The sequence below is a fragment of the Drosophila bipectinata genome, chromosome XL (assembly GCF_030179905.1).
Source record: "Drosophila bipectinata strain 14024-0381.07 chromosome XL, DbipHiC1v2, whole genome shotgun sequence".
In the NCBI taxonomy this organism is placed as follows: domain Eukaryota; kingdom Metazoa; phylum Arthropoda; class Insecta; order Diptera; family Drosophilidae; genus Drosophila; species Drosophila bipectinata.
Window position 1 is genome coordinate 3940593 of NC_091734.1, and position 21954 is coordinate 3962546.

General features: G+C 48.6%; 3 protein-coding genes across 6 annotated transcripts in view; 2 read left to right on the forward strand and 1 right to left on the reverse strand.

Moving 5' to 3' along the window:
* The window catches only part of LOC108134318 (dnaJ protein homolog 1), a 33593-nt gene extending 27790 nt beyond the window's left edge, over positions 1-5803 (forward strand). For both annotated transcript variants that reach the window (XM_070282885.1, XM_070282883.1), the window contains exon 2: positions 4723-5803. In XM_070282885.1, the coding sequence (XP_070138986.1) occupies positions 4753-5745 (993 nt within the window). In that variant the 5' untranslated portion in view covers positions 4723-4752 and the 3' untranslated portion in view covers positions 5746-5803. The remainder of the gene's footprint in view (positions 1-4722) is intronic.
* A 118-nt stretch (positions 5804-5921) lies between these two features.
* Positions 5922-8197, reverse strand: LOC108134317 (transcription factor grauzone). Its single transcript, XM_017254579.3, has 5 exons — positions 8019-8197; positions 7550-7955; positions 7054-7480; positions 6785-6988; positions 5922-6708 (listed from the first exon to the last, which is right to left on the reverse strand). Exons 1-5 carry the CDS (start codon positions 8139-8141, stop codon positions 6147-6149), a joined length of 1722 nt encoding a protein of 573 aa, XP_017110068.2. The 5' UTR covers positions 8142-8197; the 3' UTR covers positions 5922-6146.
* A 255-nt stretch (positions 8198-8452) lies between these two features.
* On the forward strand, positions 8453-21360 carry nocte (no circadian temperature entrainment). 3 transcript variants are annotated; one of them, XM_017254581.3, is made up of 6 exons: positions 8453-8718; positions 10823-11143; positions 11211-11376; positions 11437-17555; positions 18209-18313; positions 18386-21360. In XM_017254581.3, exons 2-6 carry the CDS (start codon positions 11054-11056, stop codon positions 18956-18958), a joined length of 7053 nt encoding a protein of 2350 aa, XP_017110070.2. In that variant the 5' UTR covers positions 8453-8718; positions 10823-11053; the 3' UTR covers positions 18959-21360. The 3 variants fall into 3 exon arrangements, with proteins under 3 accessions (XP_017110070.2, XP_017110071.2, XP_017110072.2); XM_017254582.3 differs by lacking the exon at positions 8453-8718 and adding an exon at positions 9534-9848; XM_017254583.3 differs by lacking the exon at positions 8453-8718 and adding an exon at positions 9534-9723.
* The last annotated feature ends 594 nt before the right edge of the window (positions 21361-21954 follow it).

Consider the following 21954-nt stretch of genomic DNA (forward strand, 5'->3'; position numbering starts at 1 on the left):
AGTGGGGAAATTGCGAAAATCCACATTTTTGCAGGGGTACCCCTAGGAAAAATTTCGAAAAATTTAAAAACGATATTTAAGCAATATTTTGAATGAGAAAAGTCGCTTTTGGGTTCGCTGATTACGAAATGGTACCTTATTTCGCGATCGGATACAAATTGAGAGAGCTACGGCCATCGGAAGGAGCAAAAGTGGGGAAATTGCGAAAATCCACATTTTTGCAGGGGTACCCCTAGGAAAAATTTCGAAAAATTTAAAAACGATATTTAAGCAATATTTTGAATGAGGAAAGTCGCTTTTGGGTTCGCTGATTACGAAATGGTACCTAATTTCGCGATCGGATACAAATTGAGAGAGCTACGGCCATCGGAAGGAGCAAAAGTGGGGAAATTGCGAAAATCCACATTTTTGCAGGGGTACCCCTAGGAAAAATTTCGAAAAATTTAAAAACGATATTTAAGCAATATTTTGAATGAGGAAAGTCGCTTTTGGGTTCGCTGATTACGAAATGGTACCTTATTTCGCGATCGGATACAAATTGAGAGAGCTACGGCCATCGGAAGGAGCAAAAGTGGGGAAATTGCGAAAATCCACATTTTTGCAGGGGTACCCCTAGGAAAAATTTCGAAAAATTTAAAAACGATATTTAAGCAATATTTTGAATGAGAAAAGTCGCTTTTGGGTTCGCTGATTACGAAATGGTACCTTATTTCGCGATCGGATACAAATTGAGAGAGCTACGGCCATCGGAAGGAGCAAAAGTGGGGAAATTGCGAAAATCCACATTTTTGCAGGGGTACCCCTAGGAAAAATTTCGAAAAATTTAAAAACGATATTTAAGCAATATTTTGAATGAGGAAAGTCGCTTTTGGGTTCGCTGATTACGAAATGGTACCTTATTTTGCGATCGGATACAAATTGAGAAAGCTACGGCCATCGGAAGGAGCAAAAGTGGGGAAATTGCAAAAATCCACATTTTTGCAGGGGTACCCCTAGGAAAAATTTCGAAAAATTTAAAAACGATATTTAAGCAATATTTTGAATGAGGAAAGTCGCTTTTGGGTTCGCTGATTACGAAATGGTACCTAATTTCGCGATCGGATACAAATTGAGAGAGCTACGGCCATCGGAAGGAGCAAAAGAGGGGAAATTGCGAAAATCCACATTTTTGCAGGGGTACCCCTAGGAAAAATTTCGAAAAATTTAAAAACGATATTTAAGCAATATTTTGAATGAGAAAAGTCGCTTTTGGGTTCGCTGATTACGAAATGGTACCTTATTTCGCGATCGGATACAAATTGAGAGAGCTACGGCCATCGGAAGGAGCAAAAGTGGGGAAATTGCGAAAATCCACATTTTTGCAGGGGTACCCCTAGGAAAAATTTCGAAAAATTTAAAAACGATATTTAAGCAATATTTTGAATGAGAAAAGTCGCTTTTGGGTTCGCTGATTACGAAATGGTACCTTATTTCGCGATCGGATACAAATTGAGAGAGCTACGGCCATCGGAAGGAGCAAAAGTGGGGAAATTGCGAAAATCCACATTTTTGCAGGGGTACCCCTAGGAAAAATTTCGAAAAACTTAAAAACGATATTTAAGCAATATTTTGAATGAGGAAAGTCGCTTTTGGGTTCGCTGATTACGAAATGGTACCTAATTTCGCGATCGGATACAAATTGAGAGAGCTACGGCCATCGGAAGGAGCAAAAGTGGGGAAATTGCGAAAATCCACATTTTTGCAGGGGTACCCCTAGGAAAAATTTCGAAAAATTTAAAAACGATATTTAAGCAATATTTTGAATGAGGAAAGTCGCTTTAGGGTTCGCTGATTACGAAATGGTACCTTATTTCGCGATCGGATACAAATTGAGAGAGCTACGGCCATCGGAAGGAGCAAAAGTGGGGAAATTGCGAAAATCCACATTTTTGCAGGGGTACCCCTAGGAAAAGTTTCGAAAAATTTAAAAACGATATTTAAGCAATATTTTGAATGAGAAAAGTCGCTTTTGGGTTCGCTGATTACGAAATGGTACCTTATTTCGCGATCGGATACAAATTGAGAGAGCTACGGCCATCGGAAGGAGCAAAAGTGGGGAAATTGCGAAAATCCACATTTTTGCAGGGGTACCCCTAGGAAAAATTTCGAAAAATTTAAAAACGATATTTAAGCAATATTTTGAATGAGGAAAGTCGCTTTAGGGTTCGCTGATTACGAAATGGTACCTTATTTCGCGATGGGATACAAATTGAGAGAGCTACGGCCATCGGAAGGAGCAAAAGTGGGGAAATTGCGAAAATCCACATTTTTGCAGGGGTACCCCTAGGAAAAGTTTCGAAAAATTTAAAAACGATATTTAAGCAATATTTTGAATGAGAAAAGTCGCTTTTGGGTTCGCTGATTACGAAATGGTACCTTATTTCGCGATCGGATACAAATTGAGAGAGCTACGGCCATCGGAAGGAGCAAAAGTGGGGAAATTGCGAAAATCCACATTTTTGCAGGGGTACCCCTAGGAAAAATTTCGAAAAACTTAAAAACGATATTTAAGCAATATTTTGAATGAGGAAAGTCGCTTTTGGGTTCGCTGATTACGAAATGGTACCTAATTTCGCGATCGGATACAAATTGAGAGAGCTACGGCCATCGGAAGGAGCAAAAGTGGGGAAATTGCGAAAATCCACATTTTTGCAGGGGTACCCCTAGGAAAAATTTCGAAAAATTTAAAAACGATATTTAAGCAATATTTTGAATGAGGAAAGTCGCTTTAGGGTTCGCTGATTACGAAATGGTACCTTATTTCGCGATCGGATACAAATTGAGAGAGCTACGGCCATCGGAAGGAGCAAAAGTGGGGAAATTGCGAAAATCCACATTTTTGCAGGGGTACCCCTAGGAAAAATTTCGAAAAATTTAAAAACGATATTTAAGCAATATTTTGAATGAGGAAAGTCGCTTTAGGGTTCGCTGATTACGAAATGGTACCTTATTTCGCGATCGGATACAAATTGAGAGAGCTACGGCCATCGGAAGGAGCAAAAGTGGGGAAATTGCGAAAATCCACATTTTTGCAGGGGTACCCCTAGGAAAAGTTTCGAAAAATTTAAAAACGATATTTAAGCAATATTTTGAATGAGAAAAGTCGCTTTTGGGTTCGCTGATTACGAAATGGTACCTTATTTCGCGATCGGATACAAATTGAGAGAGCTACGGCCATCGGAAGGAGCAAAAGTGGGGAAATTGCGAAAATCCACATTTTTGCAGGGGTACCCCTAGGAAAAATTTCGAAAAATTTAAAAACGATATTTAAGCAATATTTTGAATGAGGAAAGTCGCTTTAGGGTTCGCTGATTACGAAATGGTACCTTATTTCGCGATCGGATACAAATTGAGAGAGCTACGGCCATCGGAAGGAGCAAAAGTGGGGAAATTGCGAAAATCCACATTTTTGCAGGGGTACCCCTAGGAAAAGTTTCGAAAAATTTAAAAACGATATTTAAGCAATATTTTGAATGAGAAAAGTCGCTTTTGGGTTCGCTGATTACGAAATGGTACCTTATTTCGCGATCGGATACAAATTGAGAGAGCTACGGCCATCGGAAGGAGCAAAAGTGGGGAAATTGCGAAAATCCACATTTTTGCAGGGGTACCCCTAGGAAAAGTTTCGAAAAATTTAAAAACGATATTTAAGCAATATTTTGAATGAGAAAAGTCGCTTTTGGGTTCGCTGATTACGAAATGGTACCTTATTTCGCGATCGGATACAAATTGAGAGAGCTACGGCCATCGGAAGGAGCAAAAGTGGGGAAATTGCGAAAATCCACATTTTTGCAGGGGTACCCCTAGGAAAAATTTCGAAAAATTTAAAAACGATATTTAAGCAATATTTTGAATGAGGAAAGTCGCTTTTGGGTTCGCTGATTACGAAATGGTACCTTATTTCGCGATCGGATACAAATTGAGAGAGCTACGGCCATCGGAAGGAGCAAAAGTGGGGAAATTGCGAAAATCCACATTTTTGCAGGGGTACCCCTAGGAAAAATTTCGAAAAAGTTAATAACGATATTTAAGCAATATTTTGAATGAGGAAAGTCGCTTTTGGGTTCGCTGATTACGAAATGGTACCTTATTTCGCGATCGGATACAAATTGAGAGAGCTACCGGCCATCGGAAGGAGCAAAAGTGGGGAAATTGCGAAAATGTACATTTTTGCAGGGGTACCCCTAGGAAAAATTTCGAAAAATTTAAAAACGATATTTAAGCAATATTTTGAATGAGGAAAGTCGCTTTTGGGTTCGCTGATTACGAAATGGTACCTAATTTCGCGATCGGATACAAATTGAGAGAGCTACGGCCATCGGAAGGAGCAAAAGTGGGGAAATTGTGAAAATCCACATTTTTGCAGGGGTACCCCTAGGAAAAATTTCGAAAAATTTAAAAACGATATTTAAGCAATATTTTGAATGAGGAAAGTCGCTTTTGGGTTCGCTGATTACGAAATGGTACCTTATTTCGCGATCGGATACAAATTGAGAGAGCTACGGCCATCGGAAGGAGCAAAAGTGGGGAAATTTAACGGAAACCCAAAAGCGACTTTCCTCATTCAAAATATTGCTTAAATATCGTTTTTAACTATCGTTCTATCGTTTTCCCCCACAAAACTTTCCTGATCAGGAAACAAAGTAGCATTTTCTTTAAATATTGACAACCCTTCACCTGCAGATAAAACAAGAAGAGTTTGCAACTTCCGTTATGACGAAGGACTTTTACAAGATTCTAGGGATCGGTCGCGGGGCAAGCGACGATGAGGTAAAAAAGGCATACCGGAAACTGGCCCTTCGCTATCATCCGGACAAGAACCGGCACAGCCATGCCGAGGAACGCTTCAAGGAGGTGGCTGAGGCGTATGAGGTTCTCTCCGACAAGAAGAAACGTGACCTGTACGACAAGTATGGAGAAGAGGGTCTCCGGCACGGATGCTCGGACCATCACAGCCATCACAGCGGAGGACAGAGCAGCGGCAGCAGTGGTCTGGGAAGCGGACAGGGAAGCTACAGCTATCAGTTCCATGGAGATCCGCGCGCCACCTTTGCCCAGTTTTTCGGTTCCATGGATCCGTTCACCATGTTCTTCGACGAGATGGAGCACGTCTTCATGAGCGACGACGATTTTCCGCTGGGACGCTGCGGACGCATGCAACAGGATCCCCCCATTGAGCACGAGCTGCCCGTTTGTCTGGAGGACATTGCCAACGGGTGTACGAAGCGCATGAAGATATCCCGGCTCTCGATTTCGTCCAGCGGCGTGGCTCGGAAGGAGAACAAGGTGCTGAACTTTGAGGTACGACCCGGCTGGAAGTCAGGCACCAAGGTCATCTTCCGCAAAGAGGGTGACCAGTTGCCGAACCGTATACCCGCCGACATCGTCTTCATCATTCGGGACAAGCCACATCCGATCTTCCGGCGCGAGGGCAGCGATCTACATTACACCGCCCAGATCTCTCTCAAGCAGGCCCTGTGCGGCGTCGAACTGCAGGTGCCGACTCTCCAGGGCGAGCCACTGAGCTTCAACACGCAGGGCGAGATCATAAAGCCGAACTCGTCGCACCGCTTCCAGGGTAGGGGCCTACCGTGCCCGAAGGAACCATCACGCCGCGGTGCCATCGTCCTCAGCTTCTCTATCAAGTTCCCGGAGAGCCTCTCCAAGGCAGTCATCGCCTCCCTGGCCAGCATGCTGCCAAACTAAGCCGACAACACGCACACACACCAATGGCACTTAAAATATAGTCGAATCTTATGGGGAACCCGCTGGTGTTTTGATTTGGGGAGGGAGCTACTGGGACTAAGTATTTAAATAATAATTTAGTTATATAATAATTATATATTATAGATTAATATTAGTTTATAATCATATTAAAACATCTGTCTAACCATAGGGAGAAAACAGAAATAAAAACAAAGTACCTCGTGGTTTAAAACCATATGGAAATTCTTAATTTAGATACTCAGATACAATAGTGATTCATTTAGGATTTGCATGGATTTTTTTTTTTTTGTTAAAACAAAGTTATCATCATCCAAATAAAGGAAAACACCATAAAGGTAGAAGGAAAAGATTCAATTCAGCATGAAGCTCGTTGACAGGAATCACGATTGTACGGCAGTTGCCTCCGGACCGGGCTTGAATTGCGGATTGTGCGAACGGGCCATTTTGGCGCGCAGCCACTCGTCCGCGTGCCGTTGTTTGATGTGCACGTACATATTGGAGCGGGATCGACACTCCTTGGGACAGTGCGGGCAGTTGTAGAGCTGGAGGCCCGTGTGTATGGCCATGTGCTCCTCTAGGTTGCGCTGTTGCTTGAACGTCTTCTCGCAGTAGGTGCACTGCAGATTCGTCGTCAGCTTGTGGGCGTACTTGATGTGACCACGTAGCGCTGTGCGTGACGAACAGGTCTTGCCGCAGTGCGGACACACCGTATCCGTGCTATCGTGGGTGAAACGATGCAGTCGCAGGCTATGCTCGTTCTTCAGCCATACGCCGCACACAGAGCACTCCATGGCGGGCGCCACCACGCCCTGATGCTCCAGCAGGTGACGGTCGAAGGAGGGCTTGAACTTGAACTTCTTGCCGCAGATGTCGCACACGTGGCGATGCAGGTCTTCGTGGATAGATTGTATGTGTCGTCGCAGACGGTGTACATTCGCAAAGCTGGCAACAAAATTCAAACCATACGGATTAGAAAGAGATAGCATTACAAGGTGATATAATGAAGGATAACACTTACCTCTTGCAGCAGATTTCGCAGGTGTGTTCCAACTGGTCAGAATCGTGCTTGGCCAGGTGATTGGCCAGACGGCGCTCGCTGCTGAAAGTGCGATCGCACTTGGCGCAGGGGAACTTCAGCACCTGGGCCACCTTGTTGTGCACCGTCTCCATGTGGGTGGCAAGGTAGTCTTGTGAGTTGAGAGATTTCTGGCAGATGGTGCATCTAAAAGATTGAAATAATAAATTAGATTGTCATGATTACATACTTGATGGGATTAGGGAACTTACGTATAGAGCTTGGGGTTGACATGCTTCCGGATGTGATCCATTAGCGTGGACGCTCGTGCGAAGGACTTGCCACAGCATTTGATATAATATTCGCGCTGGTGCACCTCCTGGAAATGCTGTTTCAGGTCGGACAGGTACTGGGCGCTAAATTCGCACAGATCGCAATTGGCGCTCATGTAGCTGGCGATAGCTTCTTCGTAGCGCTTGGACAGCTGGGCGCGGGAACAGCCCTTGGGTTTGCGTTCGAGCACCGCTTGAAGCTCCGTTTCCTGCATCTCGGTGGGCTCGGAGGACCGCTTCGTGCGCCGCTTGCTGCCATCGGTTAGTAGATCTTGAAGCTCCTGCTGCAGTGAAACCGTGCGCTTTACCTTGGACCGTACCTTGCGCTTCGGCTTCATTTTTGCCTTTAGACGGACTAGTGGCTCGTCTTTGAAACAATAAACAAATGAAAGATAAGATTTTAAGTGGAAGACTTCTAAAGAAGCTAGATAATTACCATCGGATGATGAATCGTCGGCGGGGAACGATGTCGGCTCGGGCTCCGAATCGCTATTATCACTTTTCTGCACCAGTGGCTTCTCCTCCTCCTGGGGCTGCTTCTTGGCAGACGTTACTTCCACACTGTCGACATTCACATCAAGTACGCTGCCCAGCAAACTAAGGTTGTGCATGTCCAGAGGCTTCTCATCGACGTCCCCCACAGGCAATGCCAGCTCGTCCAGATTCACGTCCACGCCGCCTGTCCACTTAAGGTCCCCGCAGTCCACATCCACGGATATAAACTCCTCATTCATGATAGTGCTCTGTTTCTGCTCCACCAGCTGCCAAAAGCTATGAAAGTCCTCGAGGTGCTCGCAGCACTCTGTGCATACGCTGGTCGAGATTCCATCATCGGGAAGGATCTGAAAGAGTGGGAATTTAGTCGGTTTGAACTGGCAAATGGGTTTTTATAGGCCTTCGCTCACTTCCATTTGGAGAAACTTGGCGATAATCTTCACCAGGCGCGTCTCCGCCAGAGTCTCGTTCGTTTCGAAGAGAAAAACAGCGGTGCCGGGGCTCAGGCTGCGCAGGCAGAGGCGGCAGATCATCTTGGTGGAGCCAATTCTCTATTAAATTGAAATAAATGCAACTTTCAGCTGCTGCGCTGTAAACAACATAATTAGTGATGTGAGCTGACAGATAGCTAGACACAAGACAATATCGATAAAGAAAATCGATAGCCATGGGATACTTATTAGAATCATAATCAAATAAAATCTTATAATTATCTTATAATAGGATATATATTAGATTCAATTTTATCTTCATTGATGTTACATATCATTCAAATTGGATATAGAAGTTGTTTGCCATCCCTCGATACCGATATTCGCATGCATAAACAGTCTGGCCACCCTAACATCACGCAATCATATCTGGCAACGCTTGCCGCAAAATGGCAAAAAAATAATACATACGATTTTAAACTAATGGACAATTACGTATTACGTGAAAAGAACGCCACAAAAATAGTGAAAAGCTAAGCCAATTGCCAAGCTAATCGAAAGAGCGCGTGTGTGTGAGTGAAAATCGCCAGAAAAAGCCGTGTGAAAAGCGATTCAAGTGATTCGAGGAACCTCCTCCGATCCGATGCCCATTTCCACACCTTATTAGAATTTGTGCATTGTATGTATTTATGGTCTCTACTAAATATTTTTGATTTTGCAATTGTTCATTCATTGGCAACATTTTCTCATCAAATTTAGTACTAATAATAATAATAATAATAAATTTTAGAGTTCGTTAACCGCGACGCGTGAAAGAGAGAGAGGGTGAGCGAGCGAGCGAGACAACAAAGTAATCGCCATTTTGAAAAATGAAAAGGGACAAAAACACATTACCAAATGCCGTCCGTCCATTCAATTCGATTCATCAAATCCATCGAATATTGTTATTTTTTTGTTAAATCCATCTGTGTCATGGGATGCATTTATTTTTTTTTGTAATACTGGTTATGGATATGGCTTAGAGTCCCTACTGTGGGTCTGTGGGCTGCCACTATTCTGGAATAAAATGCAGAAACAGTGCAATTTTAGTGGCAATTCAAGCCGCTGAAATCTGGCGCGGATTCGGGCTAAATTCTTGGCTCTGAAAATGTGGTCACTTGCATGGATACAAGGTTCTAGCTAATACGGCCGGCGATCATGTTTCCGGTGCCGTTCCCAAGAACACCTGGCACGAAAGCGAATCCATTTGGACTTTAAGATCCATTGGTCGGGGGAAGGTTCTAAGCTTTCATTCTTAGCAATATTCCCGGACTGTCCGTGCAGTTCGTATGCTATTGGCAAACAAACAAAGGTGCGTCGCCAGCAGTGCTTGGAACGATTTATTTATTGCCAGGTGCGCTTGTACCGCCCACCGCACGCCACCCACCGCACGATTTATTTGATTAGGTGGCAACGCCGCTTTTGACACTCACTCACGCACGCAATACATGCGAAAAGAGTCACAGTGAAGAGGAAGAACTCGGCTAAGAAGAAGCAGCGGCAAACTTCGTGTTGGACGAAATTAAAAGTTTTGTGCAAAGTAACCATTTAACCGCTTTTCATTATAACTCGAACTGGCTACCGAGCACTACCGTATCGTGTGGAACGACTCCGAAGCAAACGAATTGCTGAATTTCTCAAGCCAGTTAGTTTCTTAGTCCTCATTTTCGCCCAGAGTTCCTCTAACAAACCAAAACCCCCAGTGCATGTGTCGGTTTGTGTATGCGTGTGTGTGTGTGTGTGTTCGTGTGCGTGTGCGGTGTTTAAACGGTAAATTCTATATCAATTTAAGTCTTGGATCGGATCTTGTGAAAACCAAAATATAAAGGATCTTACCAAGAATTGGACACACCGATTAAATAATAACTAACAAAGCCAACCCATCCTCAGCGTCGCTCTGTGGGTGCGCTTTGGTGTGTGTGTGTGTGTGCGTTCGTGTGTGTGTGTGTACGTGTGTCTGCTTGTGAATGGTTTTTGTTTTATTTTTTTTTCACCCTTTTTTTTTTTTTTTATAAAAAGAAAAAAAAAAACTAATTGTTGCCAAGCATTTACATTGTCTTACACAGCACCCAACCAACCTCTAGAAGCAACCGAAATTGCTTACATTTTAAATGCTTTTAAGCAGTCGCATTGTTGTTGTTGTTGTTGGGAGGATTTTTTACTGCCCCCGTTGTTGTTGCTGATTTTTCTGCTATAGTTGTCGGCCATTGTTCCCTGCCAACCAGTGTTGCCAACTTTTGAGATGAAAAGAAGAACAAAAAAAAAAAAAAGCTATTTTCATCGCGAAGAAAAGTGAAAAGAAATTAAATAAATAAATTTTAAAAAAATAGGTTAAATAATAAAATAAAAAATATATATTATTAATAAAAATAAAGAGTATATATATTTTTAAAATTATATTTTAACCGTTTAGTGATGAAAATCATTCAAAATTAAAGCTTTTTATCATCGGTATTGGTATATTAGTTAATAATATTACTTATTTTTTTATATCTTGCCGACGAATGCGCGCGCAAGTCGCCAAGTTTTACGATTTCTGCAAAAAAAAAAAAAGAACTCTTCTCGTTAGCCTGCGTCCGCGCGGGGTGGCATCATTGGGTTGGAGAGAGCAAGAAGAAGAAGAAGCAGCAGTATCAGCAGCATACAAGAAAGAACCCATAACCCGGCTGAAACAAAACAAAAAGCCAAATCCGAATCTGGCTTGCTAGAAATTATATTAATTATATTTCTATTATTTTTTCCAGCTTACCCCGAAAGACTGACGAAGTAAACGTAGCAGCTAGTAGGAAGGTCTGCTAACGCAACCAACGATATTCCAACACACATTCGAATTTCGAATTAGAAAAAACCACCTACAAGCCCAAGTCCAAGTCCACGTCCACGTCCACATCCTCCAGCGCAGCTCCGTGTCGAGAGAGAGAGGAGCGCGGCGGCGGCGTCAAGGAAGCTAACGCTAATGAGGATCTATTGGCAGCATGAGTACACTGGGGGGAAGTAGGGGAGAGCGAAATGCCAAGCCCAAATTTACAGCGTTGGATATAAATCGCATGTACAAGAATAGCCGAGTAAGTGTATATCTGGAAGAGTCTTGACATCCAATAGATCCACCAATACTAATACTAATACCTTCAGGGCGAATCGAGTGAACCATCTGCACAAAAGAATCAAGTGCCCCGTAAACATGGAATGCAAATCTTGGGAAAAGTGCCGTCCGCTAGGCGACCACCAGCCAATTTGCCATCCCTGAAGGCCGAGACCAATACCACCAGCAACAACAATCTCCTAGTCTCAGTCGAAGGTGAGTTTTTCCCAAGATCTTCTATATGAGATATGCTCTAAATGTTGATTCCCGTTTCAGGAGTAACATCGGGATCAGCAGGCGGAACAGCAGGAGCTGGTACGGCAGGATCAAACACTAGCCATAACAACGCCACTGCCCATAGCGGAGGATCAGCAGGTGTAACAGCAGGCGGCGGCGGTGCGGGATCGGGCGGAGTAGGAGCTGCATCTGGCGGCGGACACCATCACCAGCATCACCACAGCCAACAACACCACCACAACAACAACGTCGGTCTCGGCCCAAACTCCTCCGGGAAGTACGGCAACAATACCAGCAACAACAGCAGCAACATTAGCAATAACAACAACGCCGGCGGCAAGAACTTTAAACTAATCAACAACTCGGTGGGTAGCGGAGGCGGAGGAGGAATATCAGGAGGTTCCGGCATATCCAGCGGCTCCTTAGGCGGAGGCGGCGGAGGATCTGGTTCCTCATCTGGCGGTCCCAAATCATGGTCAGCTATCACCACGGGACACGAGCGGGGCTCGGGTCAGCACTTTGGCCGACAGTCGCAGTCACACCAACAGCAAGTGGTGCCGCACTACCAGAGCCCACAGTTCCAGTACGAGTTTCCGACGCTGGACGGCACAGTTGGCAGCGGCGGCGGCGGCGGTGGTGGTTCGGGTGCTGGAACCGGTATGGGATCAGGCTCCGGATCGGGAGCGAACAAGGGCCATTACCAGAACCAGCAGAACCATCATCAGCACCACCAGCAACAGCATCACCACCAACAGCATCAGCACCATCGGGACTACCACCATGGACACGGGCGTCAGTACGGTGGCCACCACTCTCATCGCGACTACAGAGATGGCAGCGACGACGTCGGCGGCGTTTCCGCGGAGCTCGGCGAACTGAGTCTGCGTCCCCAGAACGATACGGCCGCTTGGCTGCAGCAGCAGGAGAAGGCTGCCAAGGGAGCAGCCGCGGCGGCAGCAGCGGCCGCAGCAGCAGCGGCAGCGGACCTTGGCCTGAACCCACAGGGCCTGGGCCACCACCAGCTGGCGGGTAATGGCGCTGGTGGCGGCTCCGGAGGATCCGGAAGCGGCGGAGCCGTACCTCTGCCCATACTCTCGCTGATGCCCTCGTTCATGCGCAGCGGAGCACCTCTGCCCGCGTCGGTGGCAACAGCGGCCAGCATTCTGGCCGGAGGAATCGGCAGCGGCAGCTCCTCGGACTCGACAGCCCTTCCCAGCGTTCCCTACCAGAACGGAATCCTGGGTACACGTTCCGCATCGCCCGCAGTAATGGGCAGCAGCGGATTCCGGGCAGCCACTGCCATTCCCAAGCGTCCACCGGCCGCCTCGTCGCCCCCTCAATCGGGACTGGGTCTCGGTGGCTCTCCCACGCCGCCCCAGTCGCAGCAGCAGGCTAATGGTGGCGCTCCCGCCGGAGGAGCTGGGCGCAAGGACAAGGACTATGTCGTGGAGCCAGAGGTGGCCCAGATGCAGCGCCCCATTATTCGCGAGGAGGACTTAGAGCGTCTGAACGCCATCGCCAAGGACGACAGCTGGACCAAGCAGGACGACATTGACTATACGAAGAAACTGACCTTCTCGGACGACGAGTCCACGCCGGACGAGCAGCCGGGCAAGTCCCAGCTGGCGGGCAACGATCAGCGCAAGCTCTCCAGCTCCAACTCATCCTCTAGCTGGCAGCGCGGCAAGGACAGCAGCGAGCGCGATCAGTCCCAGCAGGATTCAGTCCAGGAGCAGCCACAGCAGCAGGAGATCCGCCAGCAGAACGGACATCGCGGCAGCTCCGGCAACGTGGGCGCCCCGGTAGCCGGCGGCATTGCTCTGGACGCCAGTGTCTACGAGCGGGTGAAGCAGCGCAAGGAGGAGGAGGAGCGCCGCGAGATGGAGCGCAAGCAGGCGGCGGCCAAGAAGCTGCAGGAGCTGGAGATGAAAATGAACAGCAAGAAGGCAGCGGCTGCCGCGGCAGCAGGAGCTGACGGCGGACTAATCTCATCCTCGTCGGCATCCGCCTCGTCATCCAGCGAGGCACCACCACCGTCCGCTCCCCTGGGCAATGTCAGCGAGGACGAGGGCGGAGGCCAGGGCGGCGGCGGCGGTCAACATCGTCGACCAAGAGGCAGTATTTCAAGTCTGGGCAGCGGCGTCACACCGACGGGAGCTGCGGGTGGCGGAGTGTCCTCCTCGTCGTCGACCGGAGGCGGGGACTACGGTCAGAAGACCGGGTTCCTCACCCATTTCCAATCGAATTTACCGCCCCGCTTCCAGCGCCAGCAGCAGCAGCAACAACAACAGCAGCAGCCGCGCCTGGAGAAGAGCGCCTCGGCCAGCAGCGCCTTTGACAGCAGTTCCCGTTACATGCAGAAGGGCGGCGTCAGTGGCAGCGGCGGCGGCGGTGTCGGAGGAGCGCCCGCCAGTGCCGGCCAGGGCCGAAGCATTTCCGGTGGCTACGCCCAGCGAGGCGCCAACGTCGGTGGAGCTGGCGGCGGTGGTGGTGGCTACAATCGCAACCGCCACGACAGCGCCAGTGCTCGGGAGGATCAGGAGATAGAGCAGCAGCAGCAGCGATTCACGCGCGGCCAGGACTACCGGCAGACCCAGACACTGCCACGCAGCATCTCGGAGAACTCGCACCGCAAGACGAGCGTCTCGTCGGCCGGAGACGACTCCAGCCTGATGGGCGGAGCTGCTTCCTCGTGGGCCGAGCAGACGGATGCCGAGCAAAAGGTGCACCATCGCCACCGCGAGGAGAGCTTCTCCTCCAGCCACAGCCACGACTCGTCGGTGCAGATCAAGATCCTGCAGCGTCCAGCCCGTCAGCCGAGTCTCAGCGAGGAGGCTTCCTTGCAGCAGCAGCAGAAGCAGATTCCCTCCTCGCCCCAACAGCAGCAGTCGCAGCCGAAGGCCTCACCGGCCGAGCCCATGCCCACCCAGATACTGCGCCGCAGCGTGGAAACCGAGAAGCCGCCCGAGGAGAAGCTGGCCGGCGACGATAAGGCCACCTTGGAGTCTGACGCCGACAAGGCCAAGGCAAAGGAAGAGGACAAGGCGGCCGGCAAGAGGCCGAGTCCCAGGAGCGGAGCAGCGGGCGGTGGTCGTGGCGGACGCAGCTATGCCGCCAGTGGCGGAGCAGGCGCGGGCAACAGCTACCGCGGCCAGAGGAACGCTGGCGGTGACTGGGGCAGTCGAGGCAGCGGACGACGGTATTACGGCAGCGGCGGCGAGCAGTCGGAGCACTCCGAGGACGTGGACGAGGACTGCTACAGCAGCAGCGGCGGCGGAGGCGGCGCAGCTCGTCGCAGCCCCAAGGAGGCGGGCGGCAGTGCTCCCAACTCGGCGCAGACGGCGGCGGCGGTCAATAAGGCTGGCTTCTCGCCGCGCGGTGAACCCTCGCGACGTGGACGCGGCGGCCTCTCCAGCGGCGGCGGAGCAGGCAGTTCGGCTGCCGGATTCCGACGCCAGCCCGTAGGCACTGGCTCGACGGGCGGAGGAGCAGGCGGAGCTGGACCGGGACGCGGCTTCGGAAGACTGGGATACGAGGAGTACGGCAAGCTGCAGCGCAGCTCCGAGTCGGAAGCGGATCTGGACAAGACCAAGCAGAACCAGCTGGCACTGAGCGCCGGCTTGCACAAAACCACACCCAAGGATGATAAGGACTCCTCGGCCCTGGGCGGCGAGGAGAAGGACAAGACTGCCGGCCACAACACTGCCCTGCTGGCCAAGGACGAGGCGCTGAAGGACTCGCCGGCCCGCCTGCCACCAGGCCTTGCGACTGGCTCCGTATCCGCCTCCTCCACTGCGGCCGCAGTTTCCGGCCAGGCAGATCCCAAGAAGAAGGGCGACCCCACCAGCTCGGTGGTGGGCGGCGAGAAGGCGCCGGGCGGCAAGCTGCCGGCCATCGGCGAGAAGTCGGCCCTGGGAGCCGTCGGTTCCGGCCCCTCAACCGCCAATCTCCTCCTGGACGCCGGTGCGCCCGTCAACACCATCATATTCGAGAACTCAACGTACAAGCAGCAACAGCAGCAGGCGGCGGCCGCGGCCGTTGTGGCAAAGCCCGTGGGAGCCACCGCACCCGGATCGGGACCAAGCAGCGGACCAGGAGTGGGTCCGGGTGCCAGCAGCGTGGACAGCCTGTCGAGCGCCCTCTCCCAGATGAGTTTCGGCGGCAAGGCGTCGACTGTGTCGGTACCCGGCGGCGAGGATGCGCAAGACCTGAAGCTGGGCTTCAGCTTTGGCGACGGTCCCACCACGCCTCTCAAGGTGGTGGACCCCATCGAGAAGACCTCCGCCCAGCAGCAGCAGCAGCAGGCGGCAGCGCAGCAGCAGGCACAACAACAACAACAGCAACAGCAGCACTCCCAGCAGCAGCAGCAGAACAACTCGACGGCGGATCTCAACATGAAGATAGCCAGCGTGAAGAAGGTGTGGGAGTCGGCCACGCCCATGTCGGACGGGCCGTCGTCGGGTCAGCAGCAGTCGCAGCAGACGCCGCAGCAGCAGCAGTCCCAGGCACAGGTGGTGGCCCAGCAACAGCAGCAGCAGGCGCAGGTCCAGGGAGTGGTCGGTTCCCAGCAGGGCGGTGACGATGCCAGCGGTCATATGAGCGCCGCCTCGTTCGTGGCCGCAGCGGTGGCCGCCTCGCAGCAGCAGCACCAGCAGCAGCAACAGCAGCAGCACTCGCAGCAGCAGCAACAGCAGGCCCATTACGCTGTGTCGGCGGTGCACATGCAGAGCCACCACCACCAGCAACAGCAGGCGGCAGCGGTGGCGGCGGCGCAGGCGCAGCACCACCAGCAGCAGCAGCAGCAGGTCCACCACCAGCATCATGCTCTGTCGTCGCCGGGTCCGGTGCATGGCTACGGTCATGGATCCCCGTTCGATGCCGGCTCCCTGGAGCAACAGTTCCAGCAGGAGGACTATCCTAGTCCGCAGCAACAGCAGCAGCAGGCCCATCAGAAGGCCAAGCAGCTGCAGCAGCAACAACAGCATCTGGGCATGTCGCCACCGCCCAGCCAGCAGCAGCAGCACTCCCAGCAGCAGCAACAACAACAGCAGCAGGCCCATCAGCAACAGGCCCATCAGCAGCAACAACAACACCAGCAGCAGCAGCAGCAGCAGCAACAACAACAACAGCCGTCATTCTACCAAGCATCGCCGCAGTTCGGCGTCGGAGGCATTCCCACGATCCCCAGCCCGCCGGCCGTAGTGTTCAATTCGTCGCAGATGCCACCGCCGCCGTCGCAGGGCGGCAATCTGTACGCTTCATTCCATTCGCTCGATCATTCGAGCCGCTCGCCCGCTGCATACTCGGCAGCGGCGGCGGCCGCCCACAGCTTCCCGGGCCATTATGCGGCCGCAGCAGCGGCGGCGGCAGCAGCCGGCGGTGGACCCTTCAACGTCAACGTGAACGCGTACGCAATGCAGACGCCGCACGGCGGCAGCCTACCGCCCACAGCGCCCACACCCGACATGTACTCCAGCCTCTCGACCCAGTTCCGGCTGGGCGGAGGCGTGGGCGTGGGACCCGGCCCCTTCGGCCAGCCCAGCTCCCAGCAACTGAGCAATCCGAGCAGCCACGCCGCCGTGGCCATCATCTCGTCCAGCAGCAACTCCATGATGTCATCGGGCGCGGCCAAGCCGCCGCCCAGCCAGCAACCGATCGGCGCCATAGGCTCCAAGTCGGCGGGCAGTGGCGGCGGACCCGGTGGTCCGGGCGGACCTGGCGGGCCGGGCGGACCAGGACCCGGACCCGGACCGGGACCATATGCCACCACACAGCAGTACATGAATCTTTATGCCGGTCCGCCGCCGCCCCAGCATCCCGGCCAGGGCGGACCACCGCCGGGCGCCCATCAGCTGCAATCGAACAGCTATTACTCGAATTCGGCGCCGGGCGGACCGAGCGGACCCCAGTTCTATGGTGGCCCGCCGCCGCAGGGCAATGGCGGAGCCCAGAGCTATGGGCTGTATGGTGGGCATCAGGGCGGACCGCCGGGATCGAATGGACCGCCAGGACCGCCGCAGACCCAGCACACGATGGGCAGCTTCAATACGCAGTTCTTGAACCTGACGGCGGCCAATATGAATCAGTACCGTGGCGGACCGACGCCCGGAGCGGCCTACCTCAAGGGCAGCCAGGGCCAGGGACACATGCAGGACTCGGTAAGAAATGGGCCCGGATTTGCCGCCAGGCTCTCTCACAAATTCTAATGCCACTAATGTTGTTCTTATTTTGGAGATTATCTGGAGGGATCTCTGGATCTCAAGGATATATCTTCTATATATATATGTGTGTTTTTTTTTTTTTTTTTTGAAAAAAGAAAGGACTTTCTCTTTGGTTCCCACATCAGAAAAATCTTTTTGAATTAATTAGCCACTAACTAAACATACACTGCTCTAACTAATTAAAAGCTAAAAATGGATTAATTCATTAATTTCCAATTAATTAATTCACTAAATGTTAATCTCGCTTTCCACTACATTGTCAAAATATTAAAAAAAAAAAAAACAATTAAGCAAAATTTTAGAAATTTTGTGTCAAGCATACTCTTAAATAAACATTAAACAATAAACAAAAGATTCATTATTTTTTATTGTGGGATGATGAAATTAAAATTTAAATTAAAAATTACAAATTAAAAGAATTAAAAGATTATTAATCATTAAAGAATTAAAAACTTGAAAAGTTCATTTTTTTAAAATCAAAAACACACATTGGTAGTTTTGAATTAATTTTTTGTTTTTTGGGGAATAGTTTTGAAAAAATACTAAAAAAAAAAAATACTTAACCCTTTTGGTATTTGTCCCTTTCGCAGATGGGCCGACAGCTGAAGAGTCCTCTCAGCGCCGACATGAGCCTCGGCCTGGCCAAGCAGGTGCAGTCACAGCCCAGTCCGCCGCACCACAAGAACTACGGCGCAGTAAGTGTCCCCCCGCTTTCCGGTCCGGTCTGCTTTCCCGATCCTGGTACTGAACCTTACCATCCTTTTCAGTGGGATCTGCAGAATCAGGTGCTGCAACAGCAGCAGCAGCAGCAATCTCAGCAACAGCAGCAGCGCCAGGGCGGCACCGGCGGCAACGGCACGAACCTGAATGCCCTCGGTGTCGGCGTCGTTGTGGGCGGCAATGGAGGCGGCAACGGTGTCGGCAGCGTGGGACAGAGCGGTGGCGGCCAGGGCCGCTATCCGACACCCATCCAGCGACCCAACAACTACCCCCAGCATCCGCAGCAGCAACAGCAGCGCGACCAGGCAGCGGCCGCAGCAGCGGCGGCCCAGCGCGTCCAGAATATGCGTCAGGTGACGGGTGGCGGTGGTGCCGGCGGTGCCGGTGGCTCTGGCTCCCAGGTGGGCGTGGCCGGCAGTGCCGGTGGCAATGGAAACGCTCCAGTGGGACCACCCGGTGGCAACAACGGCGGCGGACCGGGCGGCAATGGCGGACCCGGCGGAGCTGGTGGCGGTGGAGCGGGCGGAGCAGCAGGTTCCGGACCGGGCAAGCCCTACTACTCCAATAATGCCACCGGAGCCGGTGGCGGTGGCAATCGTGGCGAGTGGCATGCGAACTGAGCCACCGTCTCCTACTGCCCCCCGGATGGAATGCAGATGGAAGGTCAACCTTACAACAACAACAACAACAATGGATTTGGATAAAGAATTACAAAAACAACAAGAACCGGAAAGAAAGAAACTAGCAAATGCAAAAGAGAGAGAGGAGAATAACAATCGAAAACGAAAAAAGAGAAAACATTCGAATTGCAAAAATTGATAATTATGTTGCAAGTAGGAAGGAGCGAGTGACTAAGGAGTCCTCCCCAAAAAAAACAAAAAAAAATATATATATTAAAAAAAATCACAGCCACAACAAAAAAAAAACATTAAAAAACAGGAAACAGCAAAAGCAAAATCATAAAAAAGCAAAAAGCAAATGCAAATGCAAAAGCAAAAAGCATAGAAAAAGCAAAAAGCAAATGCAATTGGAAAGTGACAGAGAGAGAGAGAGAGAAGAGTAACGAAAGAAAACGAGTAAGGAACTAAATTGCAAGCAAGAATAAAATATTTAACAACAAACATTAAAAAAATAAAACTACAAAAAAATAAGAACACCAACACACACACCACACACACTCACACACACACACACAACAAACACCAACACACACACACTACATACATACATGCATACATTTACATATATATACATACATACTTACATAAAATAGCAGAGTGTATTTTTTGTCAAACAAATTTACATAATATTATATTATACTTTATAAACTTATTATTTTTTGTAGTAGAGTCTCTCCCCCTTAAAAAAGCAAAAACAACAAAAAAAGAAAAACAAACAAAAACAATCGAAAGAAAAACCTTTGGCACTGCGTATGCTTTAATTTCTTTATATATATATAAACAAAAAACAAAAAAAAGAATATTGTTTAATTTTTTTGCAACCAAGAAAAATCAACTAATAATTTTAATTTATGTTTATGCTACAATATACATTATATATATAAAATCTATAACTATCTTTATCCATCAATATTCGATTCTATTTGTCGCGACATCAGAAGCGAAACCGAAAACGAGAGAGATAGCGAGACAGGCAGAAATAGAGAGGAAAAGAAAGTAAAGTGGAAAGAAGAAACGAGTTTATATTTTTTTTTTTAAGCGCAAACTTAAGTTCAAAGGAAGAAAGAAATATGTACGAAGCTTGTTTTATAAACTGAAACCATCTGAAATACGTGCGTCACAAATTGTACTCGGCGGGCTCTATAGTGAACTAATCCCCCGATTTCCCAGATAAAACTAAACTGACAACAAAACAAAAACGAAGTCTATTCAACGGTCCCAAGCTTAAATTTGAAAGAAAAGTGTTCAGCGCAATCGCACATGGGTGGCAACGCCGCCACCGCTAGCCAGTGCTGCCACCCCGGGTCGTTGCCGGAAATGAAGATCTGATCCTCCAGATCTGTTATTTTGAAATTAGGTTTTGGCGCTCTATGCTATATGACAAAGAAAAAAGAAATGAAAGGATAATGCAAATGAGAAGATGGTTTATGCTCAAGGTAGAATGGTAAAGTAACGGACGGGGGTGGCGAAAAAGAAACAAAATGAAATTTAAACAACTTATATAAATGTGTAATTCATTATGTAACTGTAACTTAACAAGGATATGATATGTATGGCATATACTACATAAATAACACCACACACACACACACACACACATACACAGACGAACAGAGAAACTTACATAAATATATATACATATAGAGGCAAAATCCAAGCAACAACAAACAAACACTCCAGCAAACATTTTTAACGAATAAAACAAAGAGACACACATATATACCAGTAATTAATACGAATATACCCGTGACCCGCAAACAAAAACAAAAAAACGGATCGGATTCCGGTGGATCGGTGGGTCGAGGAGCTCCTCTCTGACCCGACCCCCTGGACCCTAACCAGCCCCGCCCTCTGCCCCGGATATCCGTGCGACTAAATGTAGTAGAATTAATAAAAAGATGAATTAACAAATGCTAAATGCAACTGTAAACGAAAAAGAAAAATAATGGCAAGGCACGTTTCGCTAGGTTGCTCTGCTGCTCTAAAAAAAATCCCCAAAAAATGATTTCAAATGCATATAGCGAGCGATATTAATTAGTACACCCACACACACACACACTGTCTCCCAAACACACACAGACACATATACACACGCCCCCAGCCACTCCCACATCTAGTAATCTTAACTATTGTGGGATGTTTGCTATGCCAGGCAATGTTTAGTTATAAAAAAACAAGAAAAACAATTAAAAAGTAACAAGCAAAAAAAACACAAATTACTGAAATGATGAGTAAAGTAAAAAAAGTAAAAAGCAAGCTTGCTATCACACAATACATGTAAAAGGTATATTATATAGCATATATTATAATTGATAAATGATATAAACATTAATTTATACCTATATTTTAAACGCATCACCTGGTTTTTCGTCTCCACTGAGTATGAGTAGTATGAGAATAATGCCAACGAGGAAACAAAATCAAAAAAACAAAAAGATAATGGTGTTGGTCAGGATCGGATGGAAGGAGCAGGATCGGAGAGTTGATGGAAACGGGAACAGGTGGTGGTGGAGATAGTAGGAGGCGGAGATGGGAGAAGATTATATGGCATATATATGAATACAAGTATATGTATGTAAACCATTTTTACATTCAATTCATTCAAATTAATTTTTAGTAATACTGAAATTTAAAACAAAAAAAAAAAAAGAGAAAAACTAAAACACAAAAAAATAGGGGCAGCCAATGCTCCGAAGACCCCGCCCCCCCCTCAAACCAAAATTCCCCAAAAACCCACGAAAAGGAGGAAATTTAAAAGCAAGTTTGAAATGAAATAAAAACTTTAAATAAAATATTTAAAAAAAAGAAACCAAAAAAGGAATCGAGCAGAAGTTTCTTCATCTCTTGAGGTTTGTTTCTTGGATTATTGTTGGTCCTTTTGTAAGGATTTAGGAAGTATTGTATGATCTTTAGATTTGGAATACTTGGGGAAAAGA

Excerpts from the sequence above, each read along its gene's own strand:
- LOC108134317 (XM_017254579.3), bottom strand. The coding sequence starts at position 8,141 with ATGATCTGCCGCCTCTGCCTGCGCAGCCTGAGCCCCGGCACCGCTGTT. Across the intron at positions 6,989-7,053 it reads GTCAACCCCAAGCTCTATAC|ATGCACCATCTGCCAGAAAT; the intron begins GTAAGTTCCCTA and ends TCAATCTTTTAG. Across the intron at positions 6,709-6,784 it reads TGCGAAATCTGCTGCAAGAG|CTTTGCGAATGTACACCGTC; the intron begins GTAAGTGTTATC and ends TTTTGTTGCCAG.
- nocte (XM_017254581.3), top strand. The coding sequence starts at position 11,054 with ATGAGTACACTGGGGGGAAGTAGGGGAGAGCGAAATGCCAAGCCCAAA. Across the intron at positions 11,377-11,436 it reads TCTCCTAGTCTCAGTCGAAG|GAGTAACATCGGGATCAGCA; the intron begins GTGAGTTTTTCC and ends TTCCCGTTTCAG. Across the intron at positions 18,314-18,385 it reads ACCACAAGAACTACGGCGCA|TGGGATCTGCAGAATCAGGT; the intron begins GTAAGTGTCCCC and ends CATCCTTTTCAG.